This window comes from Dendropsophus ebraccatus, chromosome 5, assembly GCF_027789765.1.
Source record: "Dendropsophus ebraccatus isolate aDenEbr1 chromosome 5, aDenEbr1.pat, whole genome shotgun sequence".
Lineage (NCBI taxonomy): Eukaryota > Metazoa > Chordata > Amphibia > Anura > Hylidae > Dendropsophus > Dendropsophus ebraccatus.
Genome location: NC_091458.1, coordinates 97,298,177 through 97,320,652, shown reverse-complemented (window position 1 = coordinate 97,320,652; position 22,476 = coordinate 97,298,177). Strand labels below are relative to the sequence as shown.

Sequence of the window (22,476 nt, the reverse complement as noted above, 5' to 3'; positions counted from 1 at the left end):
CTACATGCTCAATAACACTCTTGTATGGGGTGGACTCACTTTCCCATGTCTCTTTCGCTATATCCAACAAACCCCTAGGGTGACGACCATAGACCAACTCGAAGGGAGAGAACCCTGTGGACGCTTGGGGTACTTCCCTAATAGAAAACATCAGGTAAGGAAGTAAGTGATCCCAATCCCGACCATCTTTTTCCACCACTTTCTTTAACATATGTTTTAGGGTTTTATTAAACCTCTCCACTAACCCATCTGTCTGGGGATGATATACAGAGGTTCGTAGGTGTGAGATTTTAAACAGTTTGCATACATCCTTCATCACCTTTGACATAAACGGGGTACCTTGGTCGGTCAAGATCTCCTTGCGGATCCCCACCCTGGAAAACATATAAAACAATTCACGCGCAATTGTTTTGGATGCAGTGTTTCTTAAGGGGACAGCCTCAGGATAGCGGGTTGCGTAGTCTAAGACCACCAAAATGTACTGGTGTCCCCTTGCCGACTTTACAATGGGACCCACTAAGTCCATTGCAATGCGGTCAAAAGGTACCTCTATGATGGGGAGCGAAACCAACGGACTGCGGAAATGCGACACTGGGGCGCTAAGCTGACATGTGGGGCACGACTCACAGTATTTTTTTATGTCAGCATAAATCGCAGGCCAATAAAACCTCTGGAGGACTCTCTCCTGCGTTTTATCGGTCCCCAAGTGGCCCCCAAGGACATGATTATGGGCCATGTCGAGTACCTGACGCCGGTACGACTTAGGCACCAGAAGCTGTTCCACAACCTCATCATTAATTTTAGTGACTCTATAGTAGAGATCGTTAGTCACAGAAAAATGTGGAAACTTTTTCTCAGCTTCTGGTTCCTGAGGTACCCCATTCATAACAGTGACCTGCTCTCTCGCATTTTTGAGAGTGGGGTCCTGCAACTGTGCAGTACCAAAATTATCCCTAGACACCTCTAAGTCTGGAACATTCTGCTCAGTGGGAGGAGCCTCTTCCTCACCAGCCAGGACCTGCAAAGGAAAAGCATCATATTCCTCCTGTACATTTTTATCATTTACCGTGGGTAATGCAATAGACTTAGGGGTCTCCTCACTCCTTTCAGGGGATTGTTGTTTTCCCCATAGAGCCCAGAACAATGGAAAATCACGCCCCAATATCACATTATGCATAAGGTTTTTAACCACACCCACTTCATATTGTACAGCGCCTAGTTCAGTCCCGACATTAGCCAGTACTATAGGGTAAACCTTTGTATCGCCATGTATGCACACCACACTCATATGTCTTTTTGGCACAAAGTCCCCAGTCACCAGGCTGGCATGCACCAAGGTGACAAGGCTTCCTGAGTCCAGCAACGCCTTAACAGGGAAGTTATTGACAGTAATGTGGCAGACTTGCGGTTCAGTCTCTAGTCCAGTGACCGCAACAAAAGACGGTTCCGCAAATAGCGACTGACGCCAGCTAGCGTCACACTCCATGGGCTCAGTGGTAAGAGGGCAATGGGCAGACACATGTCCCGTCTCATGGCATCTCCAGCACTGGATAGGGCCTGGTCTCCTTGGCAAGGAGTCCTTTTTAGGGCCACTTAGCCACCTGGGACCATCACCAGTCTTTTGCCCTTGAGACACCTCCTGAGCGCTCTTCCCTCTATCAGCACCCCTCCACACTCCCCCAATAGATGGAAGTCTCTTACCAGCCGATGGCACAGATCTGGCACTCCGTGGAGGTGAAGGTGCTGCAGGAACATCACGGAGGTAGTCCTCGGTCGCCTGGAACCTCTCCACAAGGCTGACGAGTTCGTCGGCACTCCTAGGGTCACCTTGTCCTACCCAGCGTTGTAGATCAGCAGGAAGTGCACGGAGGTAGCGATCCATCACGACCCTCTCTAGGATCTGGGCAGGAGTAGAGGTGTCTGGCTCCAACCACTTTCTTGCCAAATGGATCAGGTCGTACATCTGGGACCTCGCTGATTTGTCCAGACTGTAGCTCCAGTTGCGGACCCTCCGGGCACGGACAGCAGCAGTAACTCCTAGTCGGGCGAGTATCTCTGCTTTTAGCCGAGGATAGTCTTTGACCTCTTGCTCACTGAGGTCATAATAGGCCTTTTGAGGTTCGCCTGTTAAATAAGGCGCAATCACTTCTGCCCACTCAGTGGAGGGTAACTTCTCTCTCTCAGCCACCCGCTCAAAGACAGTTAAGTAGGCCTCAATATCATCATCAGCAGTCATCTTTTGCAGCGCACGCTGCACGGCTCTTTTCACAGACAAAGTCTCTGGCGCGGCTGCTGCCACCAGCTGGGGATTAGCACCTGCAGACGCCTCTTGCTTTGCTATCAGGTGCTCAATAAGTCTCTGTTGTGCAGCCATTGTCTGTTCATGGCGCAGGTTAGCGTCTGTCAGAGCCTGTTGTTGCTGCAAACTCACTTGCATTAACTGCTTCATCATCTCCTCCATGTTGCTTGGCTGTTTTTGGAGTGAAGCAGCAGCCTTCACCCAGGACATTAGCAGCTGTAGCCAAGTTGATGCACACCGTTGCCCCTAGCAACCGTTTTGCCTGCATCCTCCACCAATTGTAGGGATCTTCCCGGGGGATGGTGTGTTTGGACACAGTTCAGACAGCAAACTTGGACTTATAAAAACAACTGGGTGTTTATTAGCTGCGTAAACAGTCCTCAACAGAAATGTAGCAATACCATGCTTTTCAGAACAAACCAAAAACAAAAAGGTCCTTGCCCGTCTGGGCACTTACTAACACAGGTCTCCTGTCTAACTCTTCAGTAGGCAGTATCACAGGGTATGAATAGGCCCCAGCGGCGGCAGTATTCGTTGCTCCCAGGAGATACAGCATGCAGGCTGTTCACCCCTGGCTGAGAGCAATCCCCTGTAGCACTGTGGAGCTTTTAAGTTGTTGCAGGCTAATCAGGACACACCTGATTGCAACAACCGAACTGGATCGGGGGGAAGGGAATGGCAGGTCCCACTACCAACCTACCCACCATTCCAGTAAATCCGGCCCGGAAAATGTAAAGAACAACTCAGCAGCATAATACTGCTGAGTAAGAGATCTTTCCCGGATTTACCATCTCACCGTAAGCAGTAGCCTGGGTGAGATGTACCTCCCCTCGAACACTTTACCTGTGACATGTCCACAATATATATATATATATAGTGGTACCTTGGTTTAAGAGTAACTTGGTTTAAGAGCGTTTTGGTTTAAGAGCTCACAGTTTTTCAAAATTGTGACTTGGTTTAAGAGCATTGCTTTGGTTTAAGAGCTCCCTGTCCTGGGTGGGAGCGCGAGTGGGGTAGGGGTATGGTCTTCATAGCGGGGTCTACAGCACTGTACTCTTACCCAGGAAGTCTCACTCACCTTCCAAATCATAGCAGATCCACTTCAGGCTGGGGCTTACATCAGGGGACAGGACTGTGGAGGTAATCTCTCCATAGCTGTAACCTCTCTCTCCCCAGACAGAGAGCGCTGCATGTATGTGCCCACATATACCCTGCTCATTCCTTCATACTCCCTGCAGTCTCCGTCAGCCCTTGTGTTTCCCATCCTCTCCATTACTGTACAGTAACTTATAATATCACATATTCTTTCTGAATGTGTTTCTGAATGTTTGTTTCATCTGTCCTACATGTTATTCAGAATAATAAATCATTATTTTGGGGTGTGGGACCAATTGTCTGCATTTCTATAATTTCTTATGGGAAAATTTGCTTTGGTTTAAGAGTGGATTTGGATTACAAGCACCGTCCTGGAACCAATTATGCTCGTAATCCAAGGCACCACTGTGTATATATATATATATATATATATATATATATTATAATATATATCTGTACTTGCTTTTTAGTTATTATGGTGCGAAAAAAACATACAAAAGTCCATAGTCCAAAAATACAAAAGTCCATAGCCTTTTTTGTTTTTTTGTTCCCATATTATGCACACCACTATACCTTCTGCATCGTCTGTTCCATTGCAGCTCTGCTGTACCCACATAAATTTATTACTGCATCTGGGTCATGTGACTTCTGATGAGCCACCATCTTGACTTTCAGATTGCAAATTACATCCTCTCCCTTTCAAATCTGCTATCAGTTTGATTACTTGGGCAGCTAGAGCCAAAGCCATCTCTGCCTGCTGAGAGGATAGTGTATTAATATTCTTCTCTATATATCGTTAAAGCGTAACTATAAAATATTTTGACCATTCAGTTTTAGTTAGCTTAGGTCAAGAATTTCTGCAATATACACTAATAAGCTAAAATGAACAGTTTTTTAAATATATGAAGCTGAATGTCCCCTCAGAGCTGTGTTTGCCTCTGAGTTATTTCTGCATTCCTGCTGGACACGCCCCTCCCTGGAGATCCGTCCTGAGTGTACAGACTCTGACAGCAGCATTAGATAACAGCCCTGACACAGACAGAAACAAAACCTCCTCCCCCACCTCCTAGCAGCACGTTCTCCCTCCTCCCCTCACAGAGGTGACTTAGCAGAGCTGAGGATGTTGTGTGTGAGGAACAGCTCAGGGGAGGAGCTGGATGGAGGGACAAGTACCCAGTGCTTCACCCAGGGGAACATGCCAGCCATGACTCCTATGTACTGTATGAGGGAGCCTTTTTGTGTTTTTAATCCACTCCTGGTTTTGGTTGCAATATGAGGACCACAATACTGACTGAAATATATGTAGTGTGAGCCCAGCCTGATACTGTATGCTGGGGCTCTATCTGATCCCACTGTGTGTAATACCATCTGCTAAGGTACTGGTCAGTGAAAGGAGGGACCCAGCCAGGAAGATGAGGGATAGGCTACGCCCACTTTCTCTCAGCCAGAAGAAAAATTAATTTATTCTTCTGAGCCAAACAACTAGTGATATCTCAGCAAGCGCACAAGCTATCAATGCAGTTTATGGCTATTTTTAACACGTAGGCTTTTTATTTGAATTTCATTTTTTAACTACTTAAATTACAGTTATGCTTTAAATTAGCTAAGAGACTGTAAGTGTACATACAGTCAGGGACAGTGAACTATCATCCATAAGTCCTTGAAACTTGATAATATACGAAGTCCTGGCAAAGATGGTGACCAAAGTGAGAGTACAGAAACACATGCAGTTAACAGGGGGTCACCATGAGATCACATGACCTAATTGAAAATAGGACTTAGGGAATTTCCAGATCAGGGAACAACTAAAATAGGTAATACTAGCGGAATTATATATAGCTGACTAGCTGTATAATGAGTAAAAAATAAATTGTGGGAATCCATCTTTAATGGTTCATTCTCAAATCAGTTATTTGATCTTCATGATGATATATATCCTGTATGTGCAATATGAGAACATTAGAACACCATTTAGACATATTTTGGAGAAAAAGGCCATGTTCCCACTGCATATAACACCGGCCTTTCTGTGACCCGGACGGGTCACAAAATGGACGGTGTTACTGAAGATCATGCAGATACTGCAAGGAACTGCAGTACCAGCCGGATGATCTTCATTTTTGGTGAATTCGTGTGCGCCCGCATCCTAATTCACCACTGCACACAATGGAGCGTGCAACTTGTCCGTTTTTTGTAGCATATACTATGGAGGACATGTATGAAAAGGCGAATATGCCTTTTTTTGGCGCAGATTGGCGTCAAAATATTCGCAAAGGGTAATTTTGCGAATATGTGGTTCGCATCTGCCCCAATGCGCCTCTACATAAATCTCCTGAGCTCCGGAGCTGCGGGAACATTTGTTAGCCCAGCGTAAAAAACAGACTTTATAAATGTCCCCCTATGTGTATAAGCTCCAGCTGGGATTCCATTAATTCAAATACAACGTATGTTTAGCATAAGTCATGGCCATTGTTGCAAATTGCAACAACGGCTGTGATTTATGCTAAACATACGTTGTGTAAACATGGCCTAAGTCTGTATTATCACAAGGGAACTTTGTCCTGACAAAGCAACTGAATTTGTGTTTGCTGGTAAATTGAATACTGTTCACATGCATTTATTTGGTTGTGAGCTAAACACGACACTGAAATTTCTTTCTTTTTTTGTTGTAAATGTTAAGGTGAACATGGCATTCAGGGCCCTCCTGGTGCAACTGGAGAAAAAGGAGAACCTGGCTATGATGGGATCCCAGGAACACCTGGTGAGAAGGGTGAACCAGGTAAGTAAAGCTAAATATTTTTTTAAATTGTTATAAAATGTATTTTATTTATTTTATTCTTATCACGATTAATATTAAATAATGGATTAAAATCTGTGACAAATTTATTAAGAATTTAAATACAGTAAAAATTATGTTTTTTGTTCTTTTTTATGGCACATATCTCTAGCAATTTCCAAATACATTTGCATGTTTGTATTGGATTTTTGTATTAATAGTAAAAAGGTTGTTGCCATAAATATCTATTACCACTTATGCTGTTGGCCAACAAATCATTAAGCCCAGTGGCTTAGCTGCCATAAGTATAATGTAGGCCTACGGCCTTCCAAACCGCCCACATCAAATAATGGAAAAAAACAAAAAAACTCACCTCCTAAATGCTCCTCCATTGCTGCAACTCTACCAGTATGTGCTGTTCTCGTCTCTCTTCCATTACAGGCAGCATGCGAAAGTCCCATCCAACTGTCAGTGCTCTGCAGTTGACGGAGTGCTGACAGGTTGGCGGGACTTCCAACATAGGCAGCGCCTGTTACTGAATTAGTTAAAAAAATATAGAGAAAAGAGCTTCCTTCTGTACTTACAATTCTGTTTGCTCCCATACCCTCACTTCTTATTTATTCATTATTAAGGGAAAGCCATCTACAGCAGAGAGAAGCAAAGTGAAGACGGGCTTGCATTGCTTATTATAGCTTATGGAAGGGGGGAGCGGCCTAGGGGCATAAGTGAGCTGGAAGAGCAGATAATCAGCCTGTGCAATGTGCAGTCTTTCTGGCCAGAGAAAATGCTGGATTCACATGTAAGGGGGTATTCCGCGCATGGATAGTATACTGTGGCAAAGAATGCTGATCTCCTGGCATCAGCATTCATTATGATGTTGGGAGCTCTGAAACAGTTTAAATCTTTGTGCTACTGTACTGATACAGTACATGGCATAAACTAGTGGTAGAAAGGCCAGATATAGTTCTGCTCCTCATATACGTACATAGGGCAGTGAATCGCCTGAAATGATAGTTCCACTTTAACTTTTCCATCCCGACTGCTTGCACCACCCATCAAACCATGTTATACTAGCAGGGCTGTGGAGTCGGAGTCGAAGCTAGTTTTGGCTGGAGTCGGAGTCAGAGCTAGTTTTGGCTGGAGTCGGAGTTGGAGTCAGGAAAAAATGTACCGACTTCGACTCCAGCTTTTAAAAGAATCTTTAAAAAATGTAGAATTGAATTTTGATATGAATTTTATAAGTTTTGCTTATGAATATATATTATGAGCAACATTCTAATAGGACACTGGCCCTATTAGAGAAGGGTGGTCAGGGAATATATCAGTAATAAAGGACTGGCCCTATTAGATGAGGGTGGTCGGGGAATATATCAGTAATAAAGGACTGGCTCTATTAAATAAGGGTGGTCGGGGAAAAGTTGTCGGTCACTATTTGGCAGTTTGTTTCTGAGCTGGAAGAGTCCATTGTGTGGGGGGAGATCTGTGCTGTTCTCTTCCTGGATGCTGGATGACTGTATATGAGCAGCAGTGTAATATGAAGATATCCTGTGTAATATAGAGGAGGAGGTGAAGCTATAAGTAGTGTAGCAGTAACCTCTGTCCTCAATGTGGTGTTTTATCACTGGGATTGTGTGTTTTTCTTCAGTATTCTATGGCTGCAGCTGTGTGTGTGTGTGTGTGTGTGTGTGTGTGTGCGCGCACTTTGGATGCAGCAGGCTGTGTGTGTGCTATGACTGCAGCAGGCTATGTGTGTATGCTATGGCCGCAGCAAGCCGTGTGTGTGTGTGTGTGGTGTGTGCGCTATGGCTGCAGCAAGCTGTGTGTGTGTGTGCTATGGCTGCAGCAGGCTGTGTGTGCGCTATGGCTGCAGCTGGCTGTGTGTGTGTGTGCTATAGCTGCAGCAGGCTGTATGTGTGTGTGTATGCTATGGCTGCAGCAGGCTGTGTGTGTGTGTATGCTATGGTGCAGCAGGCTGTGTGTGTGTGTGTGCGTGCTATTGCATGCCCCCAGAGTGACCTATATCACCGTGTGACCTCTATATCACTATGTGTGACCCCCTGTATATCACCATGGCTGACCTTTATATTACAGGTATCTGGCATTGTTACTAGTGTTTATGGTGAATATTTAGTTAGAAACATAGAAAACTGTCAGCAGGAAAAGACCACCTGCTCCATCTAGTCTAGTTCTGAGTACTTCAGGACATGGCGGCTAGAGACTGGCTGCATTCACGGCACCCACAGGAGAATCTGCTTTATATTCAGTATTCCATTATTCACTCAGAAGTCACCCTAAGATCATGTAGGACATTAGGGAGAAGCTGCTGAGCCAGTGTGATAAATAACTCCCCTGGTATATGAATGGCCATTTATGAAGGAGCAGGAGTCTGAGTCGGAGTTGGAGTCGGTCCTGATAAAATTCTGGAGTCAGAGTTGGAGTCGGAGCTGCGGCTTACCGACTCCACAGCCCTGTATACTAGGCCTCTTCTACACTCTGTTCCACTACTGACTGTCTCTGAACTTGGTGGTTCAGGTGCGGTTTAAACTAAATGTAAAGTGTTTGACTCTGCTTTCTGTCCTTTACAATACAACAAACCACACAGTCTCTTACCCTTGCAGCCAGACCTTCCTATATACACAGTCTCATGACCTTTGTGACCAGGCCTCACTATGCATTAGAGATGAGCGGACTGTCGGACTTTTGGTCCGACGGCATCGGCGCTCTCACATCATGCCTTTGATCCCGGCCAGATACTTGCGCTCCCTCGAATATGCGGCCAGGATATTCCAGGTAATTCAACAGGGATTCCCTGGAATATCCTGGCCACATATTCCCGTGAGCGCAAGTATGCGTACAGGATCAAAGGCATGATGAGAGAGCGAACTGCTTTCGGACCAAAAGTCCGAGCAGTTCGCTCATCTCTACTATGTATTATAAATGGCTCTTGCTCCAAAAGCTACTCACAGATTTCCTGATTTCTGCTTCTGGGTATGTTCACACTACTGAACACATGTGGAAACTTTAAGCGGAGGCTGCACGGCGGACTCCGCTTGAAGTTCAGCCTGTCCCATTGACTCAAGCTCAACCCGCCATCCGCCCAAAGAATTGACACTCTCACATTTAGAGCAATACACACTGTTATCTCACACTTGCATACTGGTCTACATACACACTTTTACTGAAGTGAAAGAAAATAATGCTATACCTTGTTAACAGTATCCAAATTATAAAGAAAAACATTAGCTTTATACTCAAATGAGCTATGTCAACTTACCTTTATTCACTAGAGGATTTAAATGACCTTGCTGACAGTTTTTATAACAAAGTATTGATGTTTTGAAAACAAACCTTTATTTCAGCATATTTCTGTAATTTAAGGTTTATCTGGGAGAGGCATTCCGGGATATCCTGGTGAACGTGGGGAGAAAGGTAAGAGTGTTGAAGACTAGGGAGAATCTATTAAGACTGGAATTTTAGATGCTGGTCCCATATGATGGTCAAACAACAGTATTAGATCAGTGGTGGTCCACGCTCAATCAGCAGATCTAAGTTTGATTGCTGTGATCCCCTCATGGTTTAAAGCAGTTATCTAGGATTAGACAAAACATAGCTGCTTTCTATAAAAAAAACCAGCACGATTCCTGTCCTAACATTGTGCGTAGTATTACAACTCTGCTCCATTCACGGATCCCGGCCGGAGCGTGTATATGTGTATATGCTGCGGACGGGATCCCAAAGCAGATAAGGCTATATTCACAGGCGCATAAAGTACGGCCGTTGTTGCCGATGGCAACATAGGCCGTACTTATACGTAGTGTGAACATAGCCTAAACTTTATAACTGTTAATTTGGAACAGACAGTCAATATGACAGCACTATGTCCAATACATTTGTCGCCCAACGGGGACCAAGGAGTGAGATAGCCCGGATGAGCAGCCACAATAAAAACGTTCACCACCAGTCTGCTACATATGAGGGGGAGACCTACCTAAAATCATTCACCATATTACACAGAACAATAGTTGTTATTTACAATCGTTACTGCGATCGTTTACTCCAGCTGATCCCAGCAAATGAACAACAATGTAGAATTACACTGAACGATTAGTGAACGATTAGCAAAGGAATGTGGAATTACAGAGAACACTTGTGGAATTACAGCGAACGATTAACAATGTTTTTAGGTTCAGCTCAAAAGATGCATTCACATGAAATGATTATTGCTTAAATTCGAATGATATAATGATTTTTTGCACGATAATCGTTCTGTGTATTAGGGGTGTATTAAGTCATGAGAAGGCCGTAGGACCACCACCCTTTAATTAGCTTTAATTAGGTGAAAGTGCATGGACTTGGACCCCCACCAACCTGATATTGATGGCCTATCCTTAGGATAGGTCATGAATATTACTTCCCAGAAAACCTAATGACACTTGTTGGTAAGGTTTTGCTTACACAAACAAATTTTTTCAGCACCGATGTGGATTAAAAACTAGTCTTTTATTTTCAATACGGGACAGTCATGGAAAAAACATTGTTAAGATTTGCTTGTGATATTAGGACTGGTTCAGATGTGATCATTATGGGTGCAAATCATAGCCCAACGACATGTCCAATGGCATGAACTTAGAACATTCTGAGGGCCAAGATTTGCAGCAGTAATACAGGTTTTATCTTAAACTTGCCTAAAAAGTAAAACATTACTTTAGATTACAGTTTGTAGCCAGTAACATTGTTGAAAAAAGTTGATATATACCACAAATGCAGCCATTTAAGCAGGTATTAAATATGTTGCTATATGAGAATTAGTTTAAAGAAATATATTGGAACTGGACAGGGGGGAACAAGAAAGGTTCAAGCAGGCATTGAATAATCATTCTCTCCAATATGTTTTACTGTTTGGTTACTTTTCTTTATAGGTGTCAAAGGTGACGGTGGTTTACCAGGCTCACCTGGAGCCCCTGGCTTCCCTGGCATTAAGGGTGATCAAGGGTTCCCAGGAAATCAAGGCATACAAGGCTCACCTGGTTTTCCTGGACCCCCTGGAATTGCAATGGAAGGTCCAAAAGGGGACAGGGGACAGCCTGGTCCTCCTGGATTTCCAGGTAAGAAATGTATTATTTCAAGTAAACTTATATGGATGGAGGAATGTTTCATTTAATTAGCACAACTCATCTTTATGTATTTTTTATTGATAATGAGGACTTGTAGTTATGGGCTTGGTTCACAAGGATTTTGTTTTGTTTAACAAACAGAGCTACAGGGGTTGTGTGGCCAGGACCCCTTTCCTTATAATGTCCGGGGAGGTGGTGAAAAAAATAACACACACCTACTGTACCTCCTTGTCTCCACCGATGCCACCAATATACTGCTGCTCCGATCCCTCACTGATCCCACTGCACACTTTCATCTCCCCTCACCATGAATACGTGTTGCCCCCTCCTCCCGGATTAACCTACTAGTGGCCCGGTCACTAACCCTCCCTGGGTGTCATCACATTCAAGATGGCCACCGCCATCACTCTGAACAGACAGAGTCAGTGATGGAGAAGAAAAATCTATCAAAAACCCAGGGGGACCCATGGAGACAATGATTGGGGAACACCCTGTGTGGTCCTGGTACCAGTGATCAGCAGTTTATATTATATACCACTGAAAACAGCAGTTTATATTATATACCACTGAAAACTTCTATTTTCCATTTTTTATGGCCTAAGGCTATGATCACACAACTATGTTAACACTACGCCTATGTTCACACTACGTAAAAGTACGGCCGTTTTTGCCGATGGCAACAATGCCTTACTTTCAGTGGGATCCCGGACGGAGTGTACACACATCGTATACGCTGCGGCCGGGATCCCATACGGGGCCGTAAATAACTGACATATCAGTTTTCTGCGCCCGGAATTCAGTGAATTTCGGCCGCAGAAAGCCCTGTGAGTTCACACAGTGAAGCGAGCGGCTCCGGCCGCTTGCTTCACTGTGTGCTATGGGAAGCTCTGATGTGGGCGTGCGCTGATGCGCCCGCATCAGAGCTCTGCGGCCGGAAAGATCATCCGGCCAGTACTTACGTAGATGAGATGATCCGGCCAGAGGCCGGCCATTCCGTGACCCGGCCGGGGTCACGGAATGGCCGGTCTCTTACGTAGTGTGAACATAGCCTAAGGTGAGACCCTCTCACCTCATAGCCTAAGGTGAGAACATAGCCTAAGGCCCAAAACTAGCGGCAGCTCGAAGGGGTTAAATGATCCTAAAATACTACAAAAATACTACTGTTGTTTATGGAAACATTGTTATTACCAACTGCATTTTATTTCATAATTGTTCTTTATTGAAATCTAATAAAAACGCATTTAATAAAAATAATGAGGACTTGTGAGCTCTTCTGGTGTGCCTGTTTTAGGAAATACTTGCATTTCATTGTTTTTACCCTCAACTGGTAATGCTCAGTCTTCAATTTTGCAAACATTTTTAGCAGGAATAATAGAAGAAGGGCATAACAAAGAGTTCCAGAATTGTTATTTTATAGGTAATACAAGCGTATGACAAAGCAGAGATGTCAGGAGTAGTGTCAGGTCCTCTTGATAGCAGTGTACAGTATGATGAGTAATTGTAAATTTGTAAATCAGATTGTGTATGGCCATGTTCCCACTTTGTATGACACCGGCCGTTCCGTGATCCTGCCAGGTCACGGAACGGCTGGTGTCAGAGAAGATCATCCCGGCCGGTACTGCAGTAACAGCTGGAGGATCTTCACTGCCACCACATCCGAATTGCCCGTTGCTCAAAATTCCCCGCTGCTAAGCCGCACGCTCCATTGTGTAAACTGACAGGGTTTTCTACAGCCGCTATTCACTGAATAGCGGCCACAGAAAACTGACGTCAGTTTCTTGCGGCGCCGCCAGGAATTCCGGCCGGAGGGTATACTATGTTTAAACACTCCGGCCTGGATTCCCTCAGCAACAGCACTACGTAAGTACCGTAGTAATCACGGCCGTGATGAACAACGGCCGTGATCACTACGGTACTTACTGAGCATAGTGTGAATATAGCCTATATCTGTTGAATGATTGAGGAAAACCTTGTATAAACTTGTCTTGACTAAATAAAACTTTTACATAAACTGTTAGGGGAAAGACATTTCTGTAAAATGTTTCAGAACGAGAGTATTGTCTGTACTATAGCGAGTGATGCTTTTAATATGTCATAACATGCTGGAGATGGCAATTGATGCTAGTAAACTGATCAAACCTTTCTTGCTTTAAACATTGTAATTAAAATTGTGAAAAATCCTCTTGAGGTTTCTTGTAACACACTATGTTGTCTTAGGTGCTCCCGGACCTGTGGGTGTCCCTGGTGTCAAAGGTCAGGATGGTGCCAAAGGAGAGAAAGGTGAAAGAGGCTGGCCTGGACCTGCTGGTTTTCAGGGAGTAAAGGGTGAACCTGGAATTCAGGGTCTTCCTGTAAGTAATGATCCCACTTTAAATGTTGCTTTCAATATTTATGCTTGCATTTTATTAATAAGCTCTCTTTTATTTGTAGGGAGATGCAGGTTTTCCAGGTCAAAAGGGAGATAAAGGTAATATAGGTCCTCAAGGAGTGCCAGGATTTCCAGGTAAGCTAAGTACGATTTTGTATCAATATATAAAGATCAAAACGTTAGTTTTATTATTATAAATTGTCGTTATTTTTATTATTATTATTATAAAGCACCATTAACTTTCTACCTGCAACATGTATGGATCGGTTTATATTTCATGTATAACCATTTTGTTTTTTGACTCAAAGCTTTAAAAAAAAAAAAAACAACAAAAAAAAACAAACAAAAAAAAACAATATTTTAATTAGGCTTAAAGTGTTATTCAGATCCTAGATATGTATGGCATAGTGGGCCAATGTGAAAGTAACACATGTAGTTTGACCCTTTCTGATAGACACTATTGCATTATAATGGACTCCATCCATGTGTCTCTCATTTTAATGTGAACAATACAGCTGCAGAATGCACTATTCTTTCTCTCAAATCTGGTGGAGCTATCAGTTGAGGTTCAAGGCCTCTGATGATTGGGTAAACACAGAAAAAGTGTTGACAGACAGTGGTGCCTGTCAATCTCTTCGTGACCCTTGTTTAACCCCTTAAGGACCCATGCCGTACAGGTACATCATGGAATCCTGTCACTTAAGGACCCATGCCATACCCATACGTCATGGAGTCCGGCGATGCTTTGAAGTGAGCTCAGGAGCTGAGCTCACTTCAAAGCACGTGGGGACCGGCTGCTATATGCAGTCAGGTCCTCACTGCTAATGACAGGCTGCAGCACTTACACCAGTGACAGGAGCTGTGCTCCTGTCCCTGACGGATCGGGACCCCGGGATCGGGTTCCGATCATTCTATCTGTCTGCCGGAGGTCTCGTACCTTCCTCTCAGCAGTCAGATTGGTGATCCATGTATGGAGTCTGCACAGTAGGTAGCCGTCACGGAACAGCCGGTCTCTGGCCGGATCATCTCGGCCGGTACTTAAGTACCGGCCAGGTGATCTTTACGTCCGCAGAGCTCTGATGCGGGCGCATCAGCGCGCGCCCGCATCAGAGTTTACCATAGCCCACAGTGAAGCAAGCGTCCGTAGCCGCTCGCTTCACTGTGTGAACTGACAGGTCTTTCTGCGGCCGGAATTCACTGAATTTCGGCCGCAGAAAACTGACATGTCAGTTTTTTGCGGCCCCGTATGGGATCCCGGCCGGAGCGTATACGATGTGTGTACACTCCGGCCGGGATCCTATAGCTTAATAGGCTGTGTTCCGCTGCACAAAAACTACGGCCGTTGTTGCCATCGGCAACAACGGCCATAGTTTTACGTAGTGTAAACATAGCCCTAATGTGTAGGCCACAAGCCTCACGTGTCTGTGTGTGGGATTTGTGGAGCAATGACTAATGGAGGCTTCCTGCTGCATCCTCTATCCTCTATCTGCATATCTTAATTATAAGAAAGCTATGATCAGTGTAAGGAATCAAAGCATAATAATGGATTTCCTTTATAATGGAAGTCAATGGAAAAACAGATCAAAATGGATGCAGACAAATACATCCATTTTTTCATCTGTTTTTATTTTTTTGCATACAACGGATTAAAAAAACTGACTGCAAAAACGCATTGTGAACCCAGCCTAAGCTTTTAATGTAAAATGTAATTCACAGTCTCTGTACGCATATCGCTACTAAGTATGTGTGTATTTGTTCCATTTTAGGGTACAAAGGTGCATTAGGTCCTATAGGTGAGAAAGGACAAGAGGGAGACATAGGACAGCCTGGGCCAAAAGGTTGGTAAATACATATAATGCATGAATAAGATGAATCTACAAGTCAAAAGCCACTAAAGGTTGTATCTGTGCCAGTGATATCGGTTCTCTTTATAAGGGATCAGTAAAGCATAAATGGCTTTTTTTTTCAGATTAAAAGCAGCTGCAAATTGTCCTAAGTAAAACTCTTCTGTTTTCAGCTTCTTTGCATGCTTCATGGTACTCTTGAATACAAACAAACCTTGGGTGTAAATGCATCTTAATCTTGTATAGACGTAACAGTTGACAACTGAACATGCAGTGTGCTGTGTTAAAGGGGTTATCCAGCTCTACAAAAGCATGGCCATTTTCTTCCAGAGACAGCACCTCTCGTCTCAAGTTCGGGTGTGGTTTGCAATTAAGTTCTATTCACTTCAATGGAACAAAGTTACAGAACCTGTCCCCAAACTGGAGACAAGAGTGGTGTTGTCTCTGGAAGAAAGTGCCATGTTTTTGTAGTGCTGGGTAACCCAGAGTAAATTCATATTATTCAAACACAGTGACATATATATATATATATATATATATATATATATATATATATATATATATATATATATATATATATATATATATATATATATAACCCATACATACTTAGCCCTGGTGTCTTGCTGTCCCCCCAGTTCCTATTTGCTTTTGTCTAGTCCCCTGGTCCCTCTTCTCTCTGCTTCTGTGATGAGCTTTTTATGCTATTCCCCATAGTGAAAGTGAATATTTTTTATTTGTATTTTATTTTAACCCATACCATTTTGTGCCCTCAGTACTCATTCCCTGGAAATGTCCCTACCTCTTATAAATAGTTTCATATTGCTGTATTTATCTGCTATTAAACAATACTACATTGCATAATATGTGCTGAATCTTTGTATGTTCTCCTTAGGATCACAAGGTGCTCCAGGACCTCCAGGTCTGTTCCAGATATTCAAAGGAGACCCTGGCCCTCCAGGACTTCCTGGTCCTTCTGGTCCAAAAGGTTTTCCTGGTTTCCCAGGCCCTAAAGGAGATCAGGGTTAGTGTATTGACGTAATCAAATCAATATAAATGCAAATAAAATACTAGAATTTGCATATAAAAATTTCACCTAAATTTCTGTAGGTCCAGTTGGTGCAGTTGGTCTGCCTGGCCCGAGTGGGGTGCCAGGAATTAATGGTATCCCTGGGCAGAAAGGAGAATTGGGTCCCGTTGGCCCAACTGGTATGTTACTCTATGATTATATTTAACAATCACTAAAAATAATTACATGCATAAAGATTTTTTTTATTGATGCCTTTCAAATTCTAGGTCCAAGAGGCTATACAGGTCCACCAGGTTCTGATGGCTTACCTGGTCCAATGGGTTTACCTGGTTCAGCTTCTATGGCTCATGGGTTCCTAGTGACAAGACACAGCCAAACAACTGAAGTTCCGCAGTGTCCCTTTGGCACAGTTCCAGTCTATACTGGCTATTCACTGCTCTATGTACAAGGAAATGAAAGAGCACATGGACAAGATCTTGGTAAGAGATGTATTTTAAAATGTATTTTATTACAATAAATGTCTTATGATGTTCTGTGCTTCTTATTTGTCATACTAAGGCTTTATTCACACTTGGTTTAACGGCGTCCGTTACATAGAAACGGACGCTGATAAACTGCCGTCCGCCGGGCTGCAGTCAGGAAGTACAGAGTTATTGGCTGCAGGAACGTTCTCTTATTATTACTGATTTACCGGAAACGTTGGGTGTGCCTGCAAATCAATTAGCCATTCACTTTAATGTAATGTGCGTCCACCGTCACACTTAACATTGTGGGAACAGCTGTTATTTCTGGATGCTGTTCAGGGGACAGCATCTGGAAATAATAGGCAAGTACTAGAGATCAGTGAACCTCGGGCATGCTCGAGTCCATACAAACCTGATCTTTCGGCATTTGATTAGCGGTGGCTACTGAAGTTGGATAAAGCCCTAAGGCTATGTGGAAAACATGGATATAGTCATTGGCTGTATCCATGTTTTCCAGACAACCTTAGAGCTTTATGCAACTTCAGCAGCCACCGCTGCTCAAATGCCGAACGATCGGGTTCGGATGGACTCGAGCATGCTCGAGGTTAGCTCATCTCTAGCAGGTACATTATTTTAACACCTGTTCTAAAGAACGGGCGTTAACATAACGCTGTGTGAACACAGCCGGCAGCATTGCATTGATTTCAATGCAATGCTGCCCCTACAGTAAAAAACGGACGCTGATTCCATTGCAATCAGCGTCTGTTCTTTACTGAAAAAAACAATGTGTGAACATAGTCTAACATTGACACTTGAAATATATCCTCTGTGTAAATATTACTAATTATGCCAAAATTGTAGATTCAGTCCATGTTCACATGGCGTAAAACACCGGCTGTGCTGTTTCAAAACTGACATGTCATTTTTTAATTCGGCTGCTAGGGATCCCGGACGGAGTGTATATTATGTGTATACACTCCGGCTGGGATCCCCTAAGCCTGCAATGCACGTAAGTTTTGAATTAATCACGGCCGTTGTTGCGCATCAGCAACAACAACCATGATTAATTCAAAACTTAGGTTGTGTGAACCTGGCCTTACTATGGATTACCCATATTATTGTTTTCATTATAGGTGCTGCAGGAAGCTGTCTCCGTAAATTCAGTACAATGCCTTTCCTATTCTGCAATATTAATAATGTATGCAACTTTGCTTCAAGGAATGATTATTCCTACTGGTTGTCCACTCCTGAGCCTATGCCAATGAGCATGGCTCCAGTAACTGGAGAGAGTATCCAGCCATTCATCAGCAGGTAATCCAGTTGACCTGTTTGAAAGTTTTTAATTTTATGGTATAGTCATTTTTATTAAGAAACACAAAAATTAAACCGACCATTTGTGATTTTGTTAGATTTGTATGTAGATATGGATAAACATGTTACTTTCTACAGTTTCTTTTCAACCTTCTTGATAACAGTCTTACGCTATTTTCCCACTACGGGAACGGGCTGTCATTTAAAAGGCAAAAGGGGGACGTCTTATCATAACGATGGAACTAAATAATGTTCATTATCATTATTTTCAGCAGTATTTATCAATAGAGTTCGTCATTTCATGCTAAAATCGTGGAAACATAGCCTTACAGTGACCTGGCTATTCAGTTATCCTGTAAGAGACCATGTAGGATCCAGATCTGGCAGCTCTTTGCTAAATGATTAGCTCTGTTCTTTAGTCATGACTGGTTTCATACATTGCAAAACTAAAAAGTCTGTTTTACCAAGTTTATTTTACTTTACTGAAGATAATCAGTACCAATGATAATTTTAATAGGTGCAGTGTGTGCGAGGCCCCAGCTATGGTAATGGCAGTACATAGTCAAACAATTCAGATACCCACATGTCCAGATGGATGGATTTCATTGTGGATTGGATATTCATTTGTTATGGTGAGTACTTTTGGGGTGTTTTTCGAAGATTTCACACCATGTGTATGCTAAATATGAATTCATCTTTCCAATGTATGCTTTATCCATGATTCTAGCAAACTAGTGCTGGTGCTGAAGGCTCCGGCCAAGCTTTGGCATCACCAGGGTCTTGTTTAGAAGAATTCCGCAGTGTACCTTTCATTGAGTGCCATGGACGAGGAACCTGCAACTATTATGCCAATACTTACAGCTTCTGGCTTGCTACAGTAGAGAGGAATGAAATGTTCAAGTAAGTTGGCAATTGGTTTTTATCATTTGTTGTCGGAGTGCTCAGACCCTCACCGATCTTTAGAATAGGTTGGGAGAAGCACTGAGCTAAGCACTTCTCTTTGCACTATTATTTTGGCTAACTTGGTTTTTTTTGCACACGCGTACATTTTTAAGGAACATTTATCAAGGTTTATGTGCTATTTTACACCGGCTGTTAGAACTCTTAGAAGGTGTTGTGGGGAAGTTGTTTAAGTTTTAGTGTGCGCTTTCCAGTTAGACCCTGGCTACGTTTTCTAGGCAAGCTGTTAGCCCCCCAAAAAGCACGAAATTGTGCAAAGTTTACTAAGATTTGTTCTCTGAATGCTAAATTTTGCACATGGACTGGAGATTTATGAAAGCATGTGAAAAGTGTGCAAGTGTTAAAATTATTGCACAAATCTATCTATGCAGAGACATTCTTTTATGCAAATGTTTAGACTTGTATATGATTATATGAACTATATAAATATTTTAACACATTTGACTAGTGTGGACAAAATCCCCCCTCCCATTAATACACTGATACAATGATACAATGATAACTTATATGGACTAATTTATTATAATTTTTTATTTTCACAGAAAACCCACTCCATCAACTCTTAAAGCTGGAGATCTCCGTACCCATGTTAGTCGTTGTCAAGTATGCATGAGGCAGACTTAAAGACCAAACTTTTACAACACATGGTGCTATTTGTGTTATACAAGAAGCCAAATACTATATGAATGTACCTCACTATTGTACAAGAGAAACAGTAAAGTGCATTATAGGAACTTACATAACTAACTCTGTTCTTAATGGTCCTTGTTCTCTTAAAAGAAAAGACAAGACTAGATTCTAGATGGCACTTTGAGATTCCATAATGGTTATAATGCACTGATACTTTCCAGCAACAGAAGCTGATTCCTTAAATTCATAAGGTGCTAGGAGATACACAGTGCCTTATGCTGTTGACTCCTCTTATTTTTGTACTATATTTTAGGTTCTGTTTAAGTAATATAAATATTTGTTAAAATCATTGTATGTTTTTGATAAGTATATAAATATCCGTTATCTGTACAAAGCAAAACTTAGGGACATTGTAACCAGCAGCACACAACATAAGAGGCCTTTTAGTACAATATGTCTGAAATATGAATGACAGAAAAATGCTCCAACATGACCCAAGTTCCATTAGTTATTGTACCACAGCTGAAGAGAACATAACACAATAGTTGATAATGCAGGTTCGCAGAGGAATCAGCTTCAGCAGTGGAATATTACTTTTACATGAAGCTGAATTACAGTTGTTTCAATGTTGCATTTCTGTTTCCCTATTGCATTCAGCACAATATCTGGAATATAAAACCTATTATCATTCATTCGTAGGATACAGGCAGAACTCTCAATACAGTACTTGCATAAAATAAAACATACACATTGCCAGCACTGAATTTATAATTTAGTAACTTATGTCAGCAAAATAGTATATACTAATTTTGTTAATTGATATGTACATTTTTTATAAATATATATATATATATAATGTATAATGTATGATACCAGCTCCCTGCTGTATTTTGTGGCCGCATTGTTTACAAAATAATTCTACCACTTGCATTTTTACATAGGAATGCCATGCAAAATGTTGTATGTTTATTATAGGGGATTTAAGATGTTAACAATGGAGAGGCAAATTATGGCTGGGTGCACAAGCACAGATTCTGAACATCAGTCAAACCATTATGGATATCTACATGTTTGGTATAAGCTGATCATTTACATGTACATATTACAGAAGATTTGTTACAGTGATAATAGGTTCCCATTTATTTTTATAATTACATATTATCTGACCATAATAACCTCAAATCATCATATGGGAAGATTTATTACGACTAGTTGGTGTTTCACACTTTTTCAAGCTGTCAGAGTAAAATGCTTCAAATTTATTAATAGTCGCAGTTTTAAAAACCTGAGAATGAAGTCTAAGCCTGCTATGAGCAGGCCTAAATTTGCATTACAATTTGCATTTGGAGTGAAAAGTCATACATCTTTGTGCAGATATTGCAATATTTGTGACTTTTAAATGAGAAAATCCTGTTGCAAAGCCACTAATAATTTATCCCCATTCTTTACTTATACTTTAAATACTCTGTATACTTTTCCACGTAAAAAAAATATATATTAATTGGCTTACTAAATGGAAAAAAGCTAAAACTCAAAATCTCCCTACATTGCTGACTGTGCAGCAGAATTGTGGATGCACAAAACATATACAATATTTCAAAATGTGTTACTGGAACAGACATTAGTTAAGTATAAGTTACATATATAATAAAAAAGCCAGTAAAAGAGGTAAGCAAACGATTTGATATTTTAAATCTAATAATGTGACACATTAAAGTCTATTGAACAATGTCAATCTGTGCACACATTGTGAAATAATCTCTATTCTTGTGCACAGGTGCCTATTTTTCCATAAACTTTAAAGGGGATATTTTGGAGAAGATGTATCTTTTTCAAATCAACTGGTTTCAGAAAGTTATACAGATTTGTAAAAAGTTATACAGATTTGTAAATTACTTCTATTTAAAAATCAGAAGTATTCCAGTACTTATCAGCTGGTGTATGTCATGCAGGAAGTAGAGTATTCTTTCCAGCTTTCTGTTGTCTGTAACAGGAACTGTCCAATTCAAGAGAGTTTTTTTTCTATGCAGATTTGCCACTGCTCTGGACACTTCCTTTCACGGACAGAGGTGGCAGCAGAGAGCACTGTGTCAGACTAGAAAGAAATAGATTATTTCTGGAAGCAATAGATGTCATTTTCCTCTGAAGTACCCCTTTAATGTAGCTCATTGTTAGATTCTCTCTTACAGTAATACATTTTGAAAATGTGTTCTGTTCTTTTATTTTACTGTGTGAGAACATAACTTAAAACTATAAGCAGGGGTTCTGAAAATGAATGAAGAAAAAAGACTGCAACTAATAACATACTGCAGCTTATTAAAGTCAAATTTATTCATAGCCCTTAGTGCACGTTCACACAAAGTAAAAATAAGAGACAAAATACTGGCGTAGTTTGATACTTACAGGCGTAAAAAATTATGCTCTTTATTCATTCATAGTTATCAAACTATGGCTGTGTTTTCACCTCATTTTACAGTGTGTGAACATAGCCTTATGCCCCTATTCCACAGGTTGTTTAGAGGAGCAAACGAGCGCTCTCAGCGCTCGTTTGCTCCTCGTTCCCCGCTCGCTGCCGCCGCTATTCA

At 41.9% G+C, this 22,476-nt stretch overlaps 1 protein-coding gene across 1 annotated transcript in view; it reads left to right on the top strand.

The window, feature by feature from the left end:
• COL4A1 (collagen type IV alpha 1 chain) overlaps nucleotides 1-21,183 on the top strand; it is a 147,543-nt gene extending 126,360 nt beyond the window's left edge. Inside the window, exons 41-53 of the mRNA XM_069970761.1 lie at nucleotides 6,075-6,173; nucleotides 9,549-9,599; nucleotides 11,090-11,275; nucleotides 13,502-13,635; nucleotides 13,715-13,787; nucleotides 15,419-15,490; nucleotides 16,392-16,520; nucleotides 16,607-16,705; nucleotides 16,793-17,005; nucleotides 18,124-18,301; nucleotides 18,819-18,933; nucleotides 19,029-19,201; nucleotides 19,804-21,183. Coding sequence (XP_069826862.1) covers nucleotides 6,075-6,173; nucleotides 9,549-9,599; nucleotides 11,090-11,275; nucleotides 13,502-13,635; nucleotides 13,715-13,787; nucleotides 15,419-15,490; nucleotides 16,392-16,520; nucleotides 16,607-16,705; nucleotides 16,793-17,005; nucleotides 18,124-18,301; nucleotides 18,819-18,933; nucleotides 19,029-19,201; nucleotides 19,804-19,885 — 1,604 coding nt within the window. The 3' untranslated portion in view covers nucleotides 19,886-21,183. The remainder of the gene's footprint in view (nucleotides 1-6,074; nucleotides 6,174-9,548; nucleotides 9,600-11,089; nucleotides 11,276-13,501; nucleotides 13,636-13,714; nucleotides 13,788-15,418; nucleotides 15,491-16,391; nucleotides 16,521-16,606; nucleotides 16,706-16,792; nucleotides 17,006-18,123; nucleotides 18,302-18,818; nucleotides 18,934-19,028; nucleotides 19,202-19,803) is intronic.
• The last annotated feature ends 1,293 nt before the right edge of the window (nucleotides 21,184-22,476 follow it).